This window comes from Callorhinchus milii, unplaced genomic scaffold, assembly GCF_018977255.1.
Source record: "Callorhinchus milii isolate IMCB2004 unplaced genomic scaffold, IMCB_Cmil_1.0 Scaffold3, whole genome shotgun sequence".
NCBI classification, from domain to species: Eukaryota; Metazoa; Chordata; class Chondrichthyes; order Chimaeriformes; family Callorhinchidae; genus Callorhinchus; species Callorhinchus milii.
In genome coordinates, this window is record NW_024704744.1 from 59,757,938 (window position 1) to 59,775,143 (window position 17,206).

At 42.2% G+C, this 17,206-nt stretch overlaps 1 protein-coding gene across 4 annotated transcripts in view; it reads right to left on the bottom strand.

The window, feature by feature from the left end:
* Positions 1-1,749: 1,749 nt before the first annotated feature.
* Positions 1,750-17,206, bottom strand: part of smyd3 (SET and MYND domain containing 3) — a 400,254-nt gene continuing 384,797 nt past the window's right edge. For all 4 annotated transcript variants that reach the window (XM_042332902.1, XM_007898399.2, XM_042332904.1 and 1 more), the window contains 2 exons: positions 5,227-5,335; positions 1,750-3,906 (listed from right to left, as the gene is read on the bottom strand). In XM_042332902.1, the coding sequence (XP_042188836.1) occupies positions 3,799-3,906; positions 5,227-5,335 (217 nt within the window). In that variant the 3' untranslated portion in view covers positions 1,750-3,798. The remainder of the gene's footprint in view (positions 3,907-5,226; positions 5,336-17,206) is intronic.

Consider the following 17,206-nt stretch of genomic DNA (forward strand, 5'->3'; position numbering starts at 1 on the left):
CTCCACACCCTGATTACTCCAGTCCTTGCCAAACTCCATTGGCTCCCTGTCACTTTAAGATCCACACTTCTAGTGTTTAAATCCCTCCACGCCTTGGCTCCCCCCTATCTCTCCAACCTCCTCTATCCTCACAGCACTACCTGCTGCCACTGCTCTACTGGCTCCAACCTCCTCCTTGTCCCTCGAATCCTCCGCTCCACCATCGGCAGCCGTGCCTTCAGCCACTATGCCCTGAAGCTATGGAACACAATCCCTTCGCCTCGCCCCCTCTTTCCCCAGTTTCAGGTTGTGCCTGAAGACCTTCCTCTTCGACCGTGTCTATGGTCCCTTCCCCTCCCCCTGGTTCGGCATTGAGCTCCACCATTGCTAACCGCCCGGATTGAAGGGTGCTATATAAATGCAAGTTGTTGTTGTTTTTGAAAGTTGCTGCACTAATGGCAAGCAAGATCTGCGAGATTTGCTGAACCAGGGGGAGGGGAAGGGACATAATTGTGCAGGTATTACTTCCTGAAGGCCTTTGTTTTGTTTTCTAACCATTTGGCAGATTTCTAAAGCTTCTCTGCTGAGATAGCAATACTCCAGCAGTGATGTACACTTTGTTATTACAATACTTAGATCCAATGGTTGATCCAAGTGTGCTGTGCCAATTGCAGGTGACGGACAACTGAAGGACAAGATGGACTCTCATGGATATCATGTCAATATCATTAAAGAACTGTACCCAAACAGCCAGGAGCAAGTGTGTTTGCAACACGCATGTGGACAAATGCCTCTTGCCACACAAAACTGAATGCCAACTGGTGAGATATCATCACCCAATTTCAAGGGACTTTCATGCATTACAAAACAAGACAAACTACTCATTAAAAGTGATTGTGTTTCATTTGTGAATGTGCACAGCAGTGAGATGGGATAATTATCACAGGCTGTGAATATACAGTCAAGCTTTAAATGTGGAGATTATTATTACATTATTGGACAGGGCATAACCTTTATTAAACAGCATAATTAGCACCAACATGTAAATTCTTAAGATGTGATTGAACATCAGTAATGCTCCAAACGTACATGGTCTTGTGAAATGGAAGGTACAAATCAGATTGTCTTTGGCACTTTCCCAGTATATGCACACACACCTACAATAATAATCATAATCCTTGCATTTGATATAGCGCATTTCATGTCTTCTAGACGTCTCAAAACCCTTCACAGAATATACTGTAAAGTGAATTGAATGTATATTTGTGGGCGAACCGCGCAGCTAATTATGCACAGCAGTGTTCCACTAACAGTCGTGGATTGAGTGACAAAATTATTATTTTATTAATGAGGGATTATTATTAGGCATGTGGAGTGAGGAAACTTGCCCAAGGTTTCACCCTGCCGGGAATTGAACACAGGTCTCTCACTTGTGAGGTGAGTGCTCTAACCACTGAGCTACAGGACTCCAATCCACCTATGTACGCATGATAGACCATGTAAAGCTTGGAAACAAACTACACATTTTGATCCAAGTTATCTGTATATAAAGAAAACTTAAAAGCTGGAAAGACAAACGTAACACTAGATTGGCTTCACATAATATTCATAATTTTCTTTTTTCTCTCCGTTAATTATGATTTTTCTTCCTGTTTCTCACTCTTTGATTTTTTTCTGCTTTAACCTTCGCGGCATTCTTTTCTTCTTGACGTCAGCCTCTTCTCTGTGTCTTTCTTTCATGTTTCACTCACTCTCCCATTCTCTCTTCACTTTTGTTCACTCTTTCTGACTCCAACAAATACACATTCACTACACTTTAATGAAACATTGGGATGTGCTCAGAGATATTCTTGTTGTTTCAGACACTTTATCAAATGCAGCATTATTATTCTTTCCCCAGCTCGAACAGTATTTTCTCTGTCTAACTCTTGTGTTGTCTCCCTCTTTCTCTCTCTCAGCCTTTCTATTTCTCTCTTTATTGCGCTTTCTGTTCCAATACAAATGCCCACCTGGATTGGGAATTTCCTTGGGAGACTATGAACAACAATCTCTGCTGAGATTTTCCAAGAATATCAGAGGCCTTTGGACAGGACAATATATGACAAGGAAAAAGAAGTTTTGTTTTCCCCTCCGTGTAAAAGTATCAGAAATCCTGTTTAATTGGGACTCCCACTTAAAGCCAGAATTGCTGGAGATACCTTGGAGAATTCATACGTTCAACTCATTCTCAATATTTAACTAATGGTTCATTTCAATGATGGTTATAAAATATTTTTGTAACTTAGATGGGTTACATTTTATTCCAAGTCCAAGCTAACCGTGATTCTGGACACTCTTTGACTTAAAGGCAGAGTGAACTCATGTTGGAGATGCTTTCAAAATGCTTGATTTCTGTGTTTTTTCCACCATTCGATAACAACAGGTCCAAGAAGTCTGATTCTAAATGTATTGGAGTGTGAATGTATTGGAGACTGAAAGAGTACAGCTGAATCCCCCACCCACCCACTCCACTTTTCATCTCGGAGTGGCTTCTGTGTAAGAGAGACTTTGTTGCAAAGAAAGAACCAACAGGTCAGGAACCACTGGTGCCACCTGGTGAGGGGGTCGACACAGACACAGTAACAGGAAGTTAGGTGGCCACATGGAAGGAGAAGTGCGTATCGTGTGAAGGAGAGAGACAGCTGCCATTTTATACAGGAACGGAGAGAGAAAAACTCATCCTTGACTCAGAGAGGAAAGGACTGTCTGTTTAAGAGACTCAGAGACACCAAGGCAAAGAAGGAGGGCAGTTCAACAACATACACAAAACAGTCGCCTTTCTCTCCGGAGGAAGGATTGGATTGCCTTTAAATCCGAAGTGTCCCCGGTTGTGTGTATTAACAACTTGTAAATATTATTTTGGTTATTAAAACATTAACTTTATTTTGAGGAATGCTGGTCAGCCTCTTTTATTACATTGTGAGGAACCCATAAACTTACAGAATGCATTGGGATTCTGCAGGCATTCAAACTGAATTCTAGAGTCACAGGCAGGGGTCACACTGCTGTCTTTCCACATTCACTATTTCATTTTATACCACAAGGTTCATTGCAACTGGGTAACAGCCTCAGCATATGGAGCATGTCCACAGATTACAGCTATTGTACCTTTTGTGAGGATGTGAGTGTTTATACAAGTCAGCTGGTCTCCTGTCACGTCAATTCAGAGTTGACCGAACAGAGATTCAATAGATTTCACAGAACCATGAAACCTCATCCAATCAATGTAAACACAGGAATTGACACAGTTGTCAATCCTAGCCTTTTCAGTGTTAATGGATGACATGATATTTTCAGGACAAACTCATGATATCAAGAACAGACAAGCACAGGTGAGTGAGTGCACACACAGTCAGGGTAGTTAATTGGGTAATTTGAATCTGCAGGGAAGCTTTATAGACTTTTCTCCATGTACGATTACAAAAAGAGGACACATGACAGTGATGGTGAGCTAAGTAAATATCCAGGATCAAACTACATAGTTCCTGCCCAAATCACTGACAACCATCAGATTATCTGTCTGTACAATGCATTCTGTTCGGTTATGAACTACTAATGAAACTCTCACATTCGTACAATTCAAAACAGTGCTTATGATTCTTCTCATTGACCACCTTGGGACAATTGTTAATGGATAGCGCACCAATAAAGAGAAAGACAAATCTCTTCCTCCCTCTCTTGGCTCCACAGTGGTCTGATGCAGGATCAAGGATGCATGAAGACACATACACACACAAGTCCACAGTCACACAAGTACTCCCTGGCTGCTCATGGTTACAGCTACCCCTGTGCACTGCTCAGTTCTACCTCACATTCTCCCAAGAGCTGCTGCAGGCTCTGACTCAGGGAATGTTCTTTTCCGTGGGTCACCTTCAGAATGTCAAAGGCCTGGTGGGACAGAAAATAGGAACAAGTCAACGTCACTTGCCTCCTCCTCCCCCTCCCCAATCCCAAACACACACACAGCCCCATCTGCAGCTTCTCCCTATTTTGCAACACTGATTATTTCCTTTGAATGACAGAGCAGCAAATGAGTTGTACAAATTTAACCTTGTACTAACAAATAAGTCTTTGAACAGCCATTTCCTTCATCTGCATGAGATCAGGCTGCAAACGCTGAGCGCTACACAAGCATGAAATATTATGCAAATTTATACCTTACCCAGCACCACAGCATAAATGACAGGTAATAACTCGCGTGCTGCATTTGTAACCCATATCATATTAATTTTTGCTGCATGTGATGAAAGACAATGGGTTTGGAATAACTATTAATACCTGGCACCTCACAATACTAGTGCAGCTTTTAAAAATAAATTCCTGATTTATTATTCTGTTAATAGTCTTCAATTTAGCAACATTCCATCTGTGGCAATTAACCTTCGAATTAATTCTTCAACAGACAGAATGAGAGAGGAAAGATGAGGTATGAGCAACACTTCATTCTTTTCAAGGTCCAGGTTATCAAGAATCTCAACCCCTGAGATGACCAGGGGCCGTTTTATTATATTTTGAAAGTTAATTAGAGACTAATGTGCAATTCCTTTAAATCCTCTATGATTCTACTCTCCTGATTTATTGGTTTTGACAATCCAGAACATTAAATTGGTGCGAGATTGTTTAAGGTGTATTTAACCTGTTAATAGATTTAACTTGCAGTATTTCATAACAGATTTAGTATATAAGAATAACCCATGGATTTGATGTTGAGAGGTCTCAAAGCACTTCACAGAGTTTTTCTGCAAAGTATAGTGACTGCATATTTGTAAGCGGACCCAGTAGCCAATTTGTATAGAACAAAATACCACAAACAGCCATGAAGTGAATCCCAATTTATTTTTAACCAGGGGATCATTGGGCAGGACATCAGAAGACACCAGGAGAAACTTATTTTTTTGAATAGTGTGATGGGATCTTATTGTCCAATTGAACAGGCAGACCGTTTGCTATCCTTCCGATAATAATAATAATAATCCTTGCATTTGATATAGCGCTTATCACATCTTCGAGACATCTCAAAGCGCTTCACAGAATATATTGTAAAGTGAATTGACTGTATAATTTGTGGGTGAAACATGGCAGCCAATTACGCACAGCAGTGTCCTACAAACAGCAGTGGATTGAGTGAGCAATTTTTTTTGTCTGATTCCATATCCTAGGCAAGTTCATTTTTGCAGCTCAACACTCCCCTCCCGATAGCACACTGACCTGCTTTAGTGTGTCCAATGCTTGGCTCAGCATTCCCTGATGGTACTGCAGTTTACCTACTTTCATTAGCTGCACTCCTCTCACAGGATGCGGACCTGAGTAATACAACCTGTAATAATACAGAAAGAGAGAACAGATCAGATTCAGCTCTTATATCAATAAGAAGGCCAAACATACCTCATGATCAGGAGGTTTATCAGGAACATTGTCAAATTTCTCCATGTGAAACCGACTGGATAACTGGTCACTAATAGGTTACACGGCTCAACGACGTGAAAAGGCGCTATATCAAATGCAAGGATTATTATTACTAATAAATTATGGTCAACTCACAAGGCCAAGTCGTTCACTCTACAAACATACCATACACAATACTGCAAAAATATCAAACAATTAAACCAAGCTTGTGCAATGACCAGCAATCTACCAGCCCGTCATCATTCCAGTATTTGTTCAGAATCAGCTGTCTTCAGCAATGAGATTTGAGCACATTCAGGGAAAAGCACGACTATAGGGTTAAACTCAGCAAGATCAAACTCGGGCAAACATGACTGAACAGAACAAATACTTAAGCAGCAAACGGTTTGGCGGCCAGTTGTACCACATAGTGTTTGGGGTCTAATTCTGTGAGGTGCCTTGAGAACCCATTTTCAAGTGCCCATTTTCACTGACGTCTAGTTTTCCTCCTGAAGGATTCTGACACCTGGTTTTGTTTTCCTAACCTGCAGGGCTGCGTGTTCCCCCTGGGGTTTCCCACACGTCTGATCTGTCAGGCCAACAAGCAGTAATTCTGTTCAGTGAAAGATGTGCTGCTCAGGGCAATAAGTGCTCTACTGAATAGTACATAGCTGCTGTGGTTCAAAGAGACGTTGTCCTCAAGAAAAGCATTCTAAATGAGCCCTTGCGTATTTGTTAACAAGCAAATGGCACGGTGAAGACAACTGTGTTAAAGACATTGTCACATGATTTGCTTGTGATGAAAATGATGGATGGTTCCTCTCTTATTTCAAACCGAAAGATGTTTGTGAAGCATTTTTCAAAAAAATAATTGACGGTTCCTATCCCCTTGGCGACCAATGGCTACGTCTATCGCTGTCCTCCCACATGTTGGGAGTTGTGGGATTACACTGAATGTACTCCCAAACTTTCATGGCTTATCGATAATGTGGATTCTGAGGATACCAACTCTCCCCCCAGGAATCTGCTACACATGTAATCTGTAATCCCTAGCTGGGCCACAAGACCCACGGTGCTTTGAACTATTTTATTCTCAACTTCTCCTGTGGCATCGCCAAGTGTTCAAACCAAGTACCAGATCGCCCTCAACAATGGCACTCAAAATGGGCAGCCGTCTGTCAAAGTGGAGGGTGGTAACAGACTGCAGATGAAAAAGCTCCATACAGAATCCAATAAGATATGGAGTACATTGTTGTATTCTTGGTCCTTGTTTGTTGCATCCCCTGCTCTCTGGAACTCCATCTCAGAGTCCTTCTGACTCGTTCCCTCCCTCTCTTCATTCCAGATGCATTGTGAGATGTACCTCTTTTACCGTGCTTTTAGTCATCTTTCTTCTACCCAACCCATTAATCTCTACCCCATTTACCTCCCATCACCAACTCCGGTGCCCAGCCAGCAGCGTTAAGCATTTTCAGTCATCCTCTCAATGTACAAGGCGCTGTGTAAATGTAACTTGTATTGTATATTTGTAACTTTCTTGATTTGGCAGAAATGGAGAAATAACTTGACTGGAGGTTGATTGGCAGCTGTTCAGCCAGTGATCTTGCAGTGCGGATTCTCTCAGCTCTTTGAGCTCATCTCCGCATCAACAGATGTCAATGGTGACCTAGTACACAAGAGAGTGGCCACTTTGGCTTTCTGTGGACCAGACAGCATTTTGAAGCACCGCATGAAGCTGGTCGCTTTTCTATACAGATGCTCAGTGAGTGCCCAAGCACTGACTGGCAATCACACCCTATTATAGTGCCAGTTGGGATCTTATGGAGCCTAACTGCTGCATAATAGTAGGGCTCCACTGTTTGTATGGAAATTTCCCTGTGTCTGGAATGGAGTGCACACACTCTGCCCACTCTACCCTTCTCACCTAATCCCGGAATATTTTAGATGCAGGTTGGTGAGTGCCCCAAGGTTGGGGACTCCAGAGTGTGTGTTAAGGCACTGCTGGAGTTTAAACAACTAAATCTTGCTATTACGAATACAGTCTGGCAACCTTCCTGCTGCTTCAAGCTAGGACCATTCAACCCATTGGGGCTCTGACTTGTAGGTTACAAAGAGCTGAATAGGAAGAATCTCTCCTATCAGTAACTGGTCTGTTCCTCCAAGGGCTGCTAATGAGCGAGGCTGGCTGGTATGTTGTCGGCAGTGCCCTGGATTACTGTGGCTATGAGTTGACCCAGGCCGCCAGAGGATTAACACAATTCCGATATTCCATGTCACCTTACAGCCAGTTCAGCCCCAAATAGACCTGTCCTACCTCCCCTCTGCTCCCTGGGAGGATAGTCACTTGTTGGTCATTAATCATCTGACAAGCGCAGGTTTGAGCCCTCACTACTTGGGTAGCTGGGACCAACCTCTTGGTGAGCAGCACAACCTCAGCTTGAAATTTGTGCAGCATTAATAACCAAGATTTACATGCAACATTGGCCATGTAATACAGATAATCCAGTACTACGTTTGAACACGAAAAGTACGAGGGAGGAGATACCGCATTGGTTTAGCCTCCGATGAGCAGAATCAGAACATCCAGCAACCAATGGACTTTTTAATTAGTCCCTGAACTGGAAGGCACGGGCACTATTGAGATAAATTGAATGCTAAACAGAATTAACAAAGCACCTTTGTGCTGTAACCAAGCACCTTGTGAAAACAAACCTCTGTGATGATACTATGTGTATGTCAGGATCACAGTCTGCCCATTTCCCCCATGGAGTCACACATTTTACTGAGCACTGGGGAATCGCCACGCGCCGCTGATGCCAAGCAGTTGTTCCTTTTAAAGTCAGTAACAGTTAGTAAATGAAAACAGGCAAGACATTTAATAGCCTCCAGCTGCTGCCCGAGTGGTTATTTATAGAAAAAAGACATCAGATGCTCACCGGTACAGAACTTCAATCATTGCAACATGGAGGCTTGCTCAGGATAACTTTCAGTGTCTAGTTCAGAGCCCAAAAAACCCTCAGACTGCAGGGTGAAGTCAATCCCACCAAAAATATAAAGTGATTCTTCTACTTATCTCAGATAGGGATGTCCTCCCAACGTGAAAGGTGCTATATAAATATAAAGTTGTATTGTAATTTGTATCGGAGCAGATACACGGCTGATCCGAAAAAAAGCAAGGAAGATATTATAAGCAAGAGAAATACTCCCACACATTGGAGTATTGAAGCCTTAGACAATTTTGGATTTCTTCTAGATTTTTTGAGGGGAAAATAAGTCTTTGACATGAAAGAGAAAACGGAGCTTCTTGGAGGCCAGTTTTATAATGGAAGAGATACAAAGGACTGAATGTCATGAGACCAAGGAGAAAGCAATAAAAATGAGAGCCTTGTGGTTCTTTTCTTTGCTTCCTTCTCCTCTAAGGCATTGATTCTTATTCATGGTTCCACAGGAGTTGGCAGTCAACTCCTCACCTACAAGCCTGATAATCTTCACCCACTATTCATGTGTAAACTTTTCTGAAGTCTTTAACGAATAATGATCAGGAATGGAGACTTGAGCAGATTTTTTGCTCCCTAACCCAAGGCATTGAGGCCAATTGTATCCCTTCCCCTCAACAGCTTCCAATCAGGTGGTGCTATCAAAACAGCCTGGAGATCAAGGTCTAGCAATACACTATCAATATACCTATACAAACAGCCATGATGTGAATGACCAACTACATCTGGGAGGACACCGGGAGAAACTCCCTTCTCTTTTCAAATGGAATATTTAATGGCTTAATATCTCATCCAAAGGACGGAACGACCAACAATGCATCGCTCCCCCCAAAATTGTACTGGAGTATCAGCCTAGACCACGCAAGTTCAAAGTCCCAACATGAGGCTTGAACCCACAATAACAACAACAACTTGCATTTATAATAGCGCCTTTTACGTCAGGTAGTGTCTTGGAGCAATGCAAACCGGTGTAGTTTGATGCTGAGCTGGGGAGAAAGGGGAGGTGATCTTAGGCATGGTTGAAGAGGAAAGTCATCAGGTGCGACCTGAAGGAAGGCAAAGGGACTGAGGCAGGGAATTCCAGAGGCTCATCTGTAGTGGCTAAATCAACAGCAGAAGCTTCTGAAAAAAGTGTGTCAGAGGATGAAGCAAAACAGGAGAAAATGCCTTGAAAGGATACTTATAATAATCCTTCCATTTGATATAGCGCTTTATCACATCTTCGAGACGTCTCAAAGCGCTTCACAGGATATACTGTAAAGTGAATTGACTGTATATTTTGTGGGCAAGATGCAGCAGCCAATTGCGCACAGCCGTGTCCCACAAACAGTCGTGGATTGAGTAACCAAATTATTTTTTTAAAAAATGTAAGGGAATATTACCCATGAAAAAGTGATCCGCCAATCAATTAATAACCGGGTTCCTATGTGCTGCCTGATAGTGGAAGTCCATAGATGTCAACCTGTCTAGAAGCGGGCTTGGAGATGTCCAAAGGAATAACATAGGTCATCAAAGTGTTTAGTAGTGGTGATCTGGTGTGTAACACAGACAGGAAGGTTAAGCAGTGATACTGTAAACCTGGCTGGAGATCACAGAATAGGCCAGAAATTCCAAGATGAAAGATAACTTGAGTTGACAGCAGCCTCCATTACTTCAGATTACATTCATTGAGTTCATTTGTACATGCTCTGAACACCGGGGACTCTGGACCAATCTCTGGAGCACGCACTTACCTAATTAAAACTCCTATTGTTCATCCCCAACATTACATTTCCGATTGTCTGGCCAATTCATAATCCGATTTAGAATTTCCCACAAGCTTTCACATCAGCCTCGAGTCCCGTGTGGTGGACCTTATAAACTATTTGCTGAGCACAAGAATCTGCAACATTTGCCACATTAACATCATCCATCAACTTTGCTACATCCTCACAGAATTCTAATGCATTTGTTAGGCATAACTTTGGCTTTCGCAACTCATGTTGGTTTGGAATTACTGATTTTACTGACACTAAATGAGCTTGAATTCCTTCCTTCGTAACTGACTCCATCTATAGATGTCAGACTAACACAAAGGCATGCAGCTCCCAGGATTGTGCTGGTGACCTTTTTTGGACATTAGTTGGTTTTTTGTTCAGGCACAAATTCTGTGCCCAATGAGCTGTGCAAAGATTTTGCACTCACTTTTATCTTCATTTCCTTTAGTATTCCTGGCTGCTTTCCATCAGATCCTTGTTCATTTCTTTATTGCCTTTTATTTTCTCCCTGAACTCCTATGCATCCCCTACCTCTCCAATTACCAGAAAGAGTACATTACCGGCATAGTCTACAGTGAAACCTGTTTTGAAAAGCAATTAAAATTTCCACAATACTGCTGGGTTCAACTAGTATCCATTTCCCCTAATGCTCACCCTGAATTGGTTTTTAAAATTTGCACTTTCATCCTGGAATATTTCTTAACACTTTTTAACTTGACTTTTGTATATTCTGCATATTTCCCCTTCCTTATTTCCTTAATTCCTGTCTTGCCACATCTTGCCAATGTAAATTCAATGAGATACTTCAGCAGGCTAAACTTGACATCTTTTAAAATATTCGTTCTCTCTAATTTGCTATTAATAGCTTCCCTTCATAACCAGCATGATTATCACATTAACCCTTTCAACAACGTTCACTTTCTATTGTTGAAACCCTTTCATTCCTGGAAGGGGGTTTGTTCCCTCAAACACGCCTGTTCCATTTGGCAATTTCTGAGTTGCAAAGACTCCTGTACTTTTCAGTGGGGTGTAAACAGCAGAGGTTCAGAACACGATTGAATAATGGTGTTTGAGTCACTAATGATGAATCTTGCTGGTAATACAATGCAATTTAAGTTTATATAACTCCTTTCACTTAGAGAGCACTTCACAGTGCTGGAAGGGTACCTGAGCTGGGGGTGGAAGCCGAAGGGAAAGATGACCATGAACAGGGTCAAAGAGGTACCTAAATGAATATTATCTCATGGTTGACTCACGTGAGCCCTCTTGTGAGATTCTGGAGTAATTCGAGGAGTTCTCACGAGTCAACCTCGGTTCCTAGCACTCTTAGCTCTGAGTCAAACGGTTGTGGTTTCAAGCCCTACATCAGGATTGGGAACTCATATAGTCCGTGCTGACACTCCAATGCTATAGGGTGTTGCATTGTTGGAGGTGCTGACCTTCGGCTGAACGTTAAAACCGAGGTTCCGTCTGCCTGACAAGGTGGACTTTAAAGATCCAACGGCACTATTCGAAAATAGAAGGGAGTTTCTCATGGTGTCCTGGCCAACAATCCTCCTGATAAAATTGGTCACTCACTCCATGTCTGTTGCGGGCATTGCTGTGTGCATATTGGCTGCCATATCGCCCACAAAACAATACATACAGTTATACTACTCTGCAATGTACCTTGTGAAGCACTTTGAGACTACTCGGTGATGTGATAAGGTGCTATATCAAGCGCAAGGATTATTATTTATTTTTATAATGTATGGCTATGATGTATTGTTGGTTACCAGCAGGAACCTCTGTTGCTGCCCTGATTGGTAATAGTGATACTGGTTTTGTAGCCAGCCTCACAAGCTCAACTCAACACAAGTTGGATATTTCCATTATTCTCCGCAATGATAGCTCTAATTGAGAGCACAACCAGAACTGCCTCAAACCTAATCCTGCATTCAATCTTAAAATAGTTCTGGCCTTGGTTACAGCATGTTAGACAAATGAGGCAGGTTCACCCTGGAGAGCAGTGCCCACCTCAAGGAGCAGATTCTCAGCAGCTGTCTGCGCAGACCAACAATGTTGGCATTTGCAGCAGTGGCCTGTGCATATCCTTCCCAGACACGGAGGAGTGTGCATGCGGTGGTCAGAAACAAAAGCTTTGGATGCAGCTTTCAAACTACGATGGCAGTGGATACATTTGCCTCCTGCCCGCAACCCTAGAAATCCCCCACTCCGCACGGTAAATGGAGCAAATTGCACAGCGCTGTCAGCTCAGGAAGTGACAGAGCTACTTCTATTTGAGACATCCCTGCTATATAAATATACCATAACATTCAGTGACAAGCAGCACCGAGATGTGAATGGACAACCTTCCCATCTGGGAGTTAAGCACTCACATGTACATCTACCAGGCTTGTTCTCCTTTAACACAGTTCTGAATGATTAAAAATTTTAAATGCTTCTGATCTTAGGTGCTTCACAAGTTTTAAGATTATTTTAAATAAAAACAGTTAAGTCAACTATTTTTTTCTTTCATTCTGAGTGTGCCGCCTTTAATTTCTGATCTGTCATGGGCTTAGCAGTCTCTGTGATATTTAAGCTTGCTTCAGCCTCTATATGTAACACAGATGTCAGGATCATTTCGTTCATAAAATGTGGCTCCCTATGGATGTTGGGCGAGAATCATTCAGCAGGTGATGGCCAATTGCACTGTGAAAGAATGAGAGTATTTCAGAGCTGACAAGTCAAGTCAATCGATTGAAGTGGCGAGATCCCCATGTGGGTTTGGGAAACTGGATTAAAATCGCATCAAAAATCAAACGCCCGCACAAAGCTAGGTTCTTTATCACTTCCCCTCGGCTCGGCAAAGTGTCTGAAGTTGATTCTGTTACTAATGTGAGGCTATTCCTGCGGACGGCCAGCCAATTAAAGGGGAATTCTAGCCGATTTCAAGGGAACCCATGTTTCAACAGTTTGTTTGCTAATATGTTTTTCTGCTGAGGAAATAGAATCATAAATTGAGAGAGTGAGATGCTCTATTCTGGTGTAGATGTGCCAATTCCATCTTACAAATATTAAAGAGAAATTGTCAATCTAGTTATAAAAGGGGTACATTTGAATTCAAGATCCTTGTCTTCAGTTTCGGACCTCTTCTCACCTCTGCCATCTCCTGCAACCCGACTGCCCGAGCCCCTCAACTCTGCTCAGCTAACAGCGACTTGCTTCATGTCCCTGCCCAATCTGCCCCACCATCTGTAAGCGGGCTTTCAGCCGTTCTGCCCCTGCTCTCCAGAACTCATTCAGGAATCAACAGCGGAAATCCATTACAGAGTACGTCCGCCTCACCCCGCTCACCCCAAAACCCGCCTTAAGGCCTCTCTCTTCGAATGCACTTTCTTCACGTTTTTTCTGCCCTCCCCCAGCTCAGGTGCCCAATCAGCTGCATGAAGCGCTTTGGGATGTCCTCCCGATGTAATAAATAAATTAGTGTAAATTGTTACTGTTTTTTATATCCAATACAATAGTAGCTGTACACTATCCTGGGTTGACAGGGCTGGGGAATTTATACAAATTACACTGGCAGGCAGATTTTAGCAGCCTTGGGGGCAAGTGAAATCCAGCTGCTGAGACTAGTTTCACTGCACTGGTGGGTGGGAGGTGTGGGTGAGGAGGAGAAATGCAAGGCAATGCCAGAAATTCTCCTTTATGCAGTGCTTCATATGAGGATGGGACAGATTCTTCAACCTACTTGTACTCTCTCTACAAACTTTACTAGTCAATTTTGGCTCAAAATAAAAGTTATTTATTATTGCTGGACAGACAAAAATCAGTGATTTATTTCAGCCCAACAATGTCAAATGTCCTATTTTGTCTTGGAAGTACTTTACTGAACTTATAACTAGAGATAAAGTTTCTCTTTAGAACTTGTGAGACTTAAGCTGTGCTTTTGCACCAGACCAGAACTAGATGCTTATCTATCAGTTTATTGGCAGAGTCCTATGAATGAAGAGTTGTTCAATAATTACATCTGTTATTCATCCAGTTGGGTAATATAGGACAGGAGCATTTACCTCCCACTTGATTGTCTTCCTGAGACACCCTCCCAACATCTAAAATTTAAGTATTAATCAAGTGGTATCCCTCTCTCCCCCACACTGATTAATCTTTCTTCTTAATAAGGTGGAGCAGGACAATATTGGAGTCTAAGATGTGGTAAACCATAGGGTGGGTCACAGATGGTGCCATGAGTCACAATTAACAACTCCTTAAGTAACCTGAAGTGCTCCACCCACACAAACTCAGCTCCAACCAGAAGGCAGGATGATAACAGGGCGACACTTCTGCTTATTGGCAGGAATTGCTAATACGGCTTCTGTTATGAACAATAAGAATCGTTGCATTTGCTACAGTACCTATACATTGAAACAGCTCAACTTGCTTTACAGTAATTTACTATGAAGAGTAGTGACTGTATTTACAGGCGAATGTGGCAGGCAATTTTCATGCAACAATATCCAACAAACAGCCAAGAAGTGAACAAGCAACTTTTGCTGGAATCCTGGAATCTGACACTGAACATTTGGATGAAAGAGTTATCATGGGAATGGGACAAGATGTTGATGTTCCACATGTTTCTCAAGCAAATACCCATGACCACCGCTTGTGCTTATGACTGTTTGGGAAAAGACTGCCAGGACATTAATAATGTATGACTGTCTTTACTGTACCAGGGAATTGAGGTTAATCTGAAGGATGAGACGGTATGGCTGTGTCCCAGGATCAGTCTGCTGCCCTCAATATGCCAGTATCACATCAGTAACCTTTATTATCTTACATTTTCAATTATTAAGCTAGACAGATTGCAGTAGATTTGAGTATTAGTGCAAAAGACTGTGACGTGATTCAGATACAAAACGGGTGGGGAAGGGAAGGAGTGGGAGGGATCTTCTAGGCACTGAGTGAGCTAAAGGGGTGAAATAGCTTACTGTATGTCTTCATTGTGAGAGATTGGTAACTACCCCCGAACAATCAAGAGCTTGGAGAGACTGGGCAATATGTCACAATAAAGCCTGCCTCATGCACTTCTCTGATTCCATGTGTTGGACAGGAGCGATAGAGTGGGGAGAGTGATGTATGGCTGTTTCTCTTTCTCCCCCTTTCCTTTACGGCATAAACAAACAACCTTACTTTGCCACATCTGTTAAGCAGAGTCGAAGGTAATTGCGACCTTTTGCACTGTGAAAAGCAAAAGCTATATAATTTGCCAAATTCACAAGATAATCAGTGGGAAATCCTAAAAACTGACAACGTATGAAAAAAGGCTACAAGGTTTGCCACGTGACATCTCCGCCTGACCAACAGGTATTAGAAGCTTAGCTCAACCCACACCTAGCCTCGCTCACTGTCTACCTTTCTCTTTCCTTACTGCAAATGCACTCAAATAATCTCTCTCATTTCCTTAATGTTCATTGTGATTTGCTTTTCTGATATTCTCTTTTTGCCCATGTAACGGTTCCACTGTCGCTCACTTAGTTTTCTGTGTATTTTCGAGTCTTTCTCTTGCCCTGTCTCTGTCCAGTCAGGATTATTTAAGGTGCCACAATCTCTTGTTTTTTGACCCACCTTCACACATGTCACTCAAAAAAAAGAGGGTCCTGCAGTATTTCAGTGGGTTTTGCAAAGTATGTCGCTCCTACTGGTCACAAATATCCCTAACATTTCAGTACTGGTGAAAACTACAAGAACATAATAATAATAATCCTTGCATTTGAAAAAGTGCCTTATCGTGTCTTTGAGATGTCTCAAAGAGATTCATGGAATATACTGTAAAGCATATTAACTGTATATTTGTGGGAAAAACAAATAATGAGAATGGGATTTCTATTAAATTACTGATGTTTACTTACTCTTCACTGTGTATTAATATATACAGTAAATTATACAGTACAGTACAATTATATAATGCCTTTCACATCAGGAGGATGTCTCAAGGCGCTTTACACAGCTGGCTTGTTGCCTGAACTGGGAGGGGTTGGGGCAAAAGTTTAAGAGCTTGGGAGTTGGGGGGAAGGATGTCCGAAAGCATGGCCAAAGAGGTAAGTGTTGAAACAGGCTTTGAAAAGTAAGGAGATCAGAGAGATTCTCAGAAGGAGTCCAGAGCGTGGGTGCAAAAAGGCTGAAAGCTTGCCTGCCAATGGTGGGGCAGATATACCAGGAAGCATGTTTTTATTCAGAGGGTAATTAACGACTGGAACAGGTTAACGGGAAGGGTGATTGAGGCCAAGACACTGGACTCATTTGAAAAGTAGTTTGATTTTAATGTTGTGATTGGAGGAGGGAGCAGGGTGGACGTTCTGGAAGGATGAGATCAAATGGGCCGAAGGGCCTTGTTTGTCCAAACCAATCTTGTGATGGCACAAGGCTATAGTTGTGTAAAGCTGTGCTTAAAAAGGGTTATATCCATCTCCAAACTTTCATCTGTCTCATAAGCAATAAAGTTCTAAAGAGGCTTTGTTCATCATCATTAAAAGCACAGCCAGGACCGAAGCATTGAAGGCGATTAACTTTCAAATATTTACAGGCACTTTCAGTGCTTCCATTGCAGTTTAGTGGGAATTTACTCCTGGCTGATTAGCTCCCCAAATAGAAAGATGATTTCATAATGTCTTTGGGAATCTGGAATTCCAAGAGAGCAGGACATGTGTGGTTATAGGTCACCAGATGAATTCTGCAGCGCTCACTGTCTGTGAGCTGACACTCCCAGGAAGAGTACTTCTACTCCCACTGTTCTCAAAGGTAAATATTAGATTAGCAAACGTTTAAAAAGTGTGCATTCAGCAGTTTTTGTAGGCGAGGAATCTCCCCCCACCCAATTAATGTCCCCATCACTGAGCTCACTGCCAAGGCTCACACAGGAGCAATGGAACTTCCCCTCAACAAAACACCACTAGTTACAAACTCACTTCTAAAGAAATACATGCAGTTTATTGATGTTACACCAGCCAATTTCTGGAAAGCCAACTCCAGTGGCTACATGAGGATTATTCTTATCAAAAATCACTTAAAAAA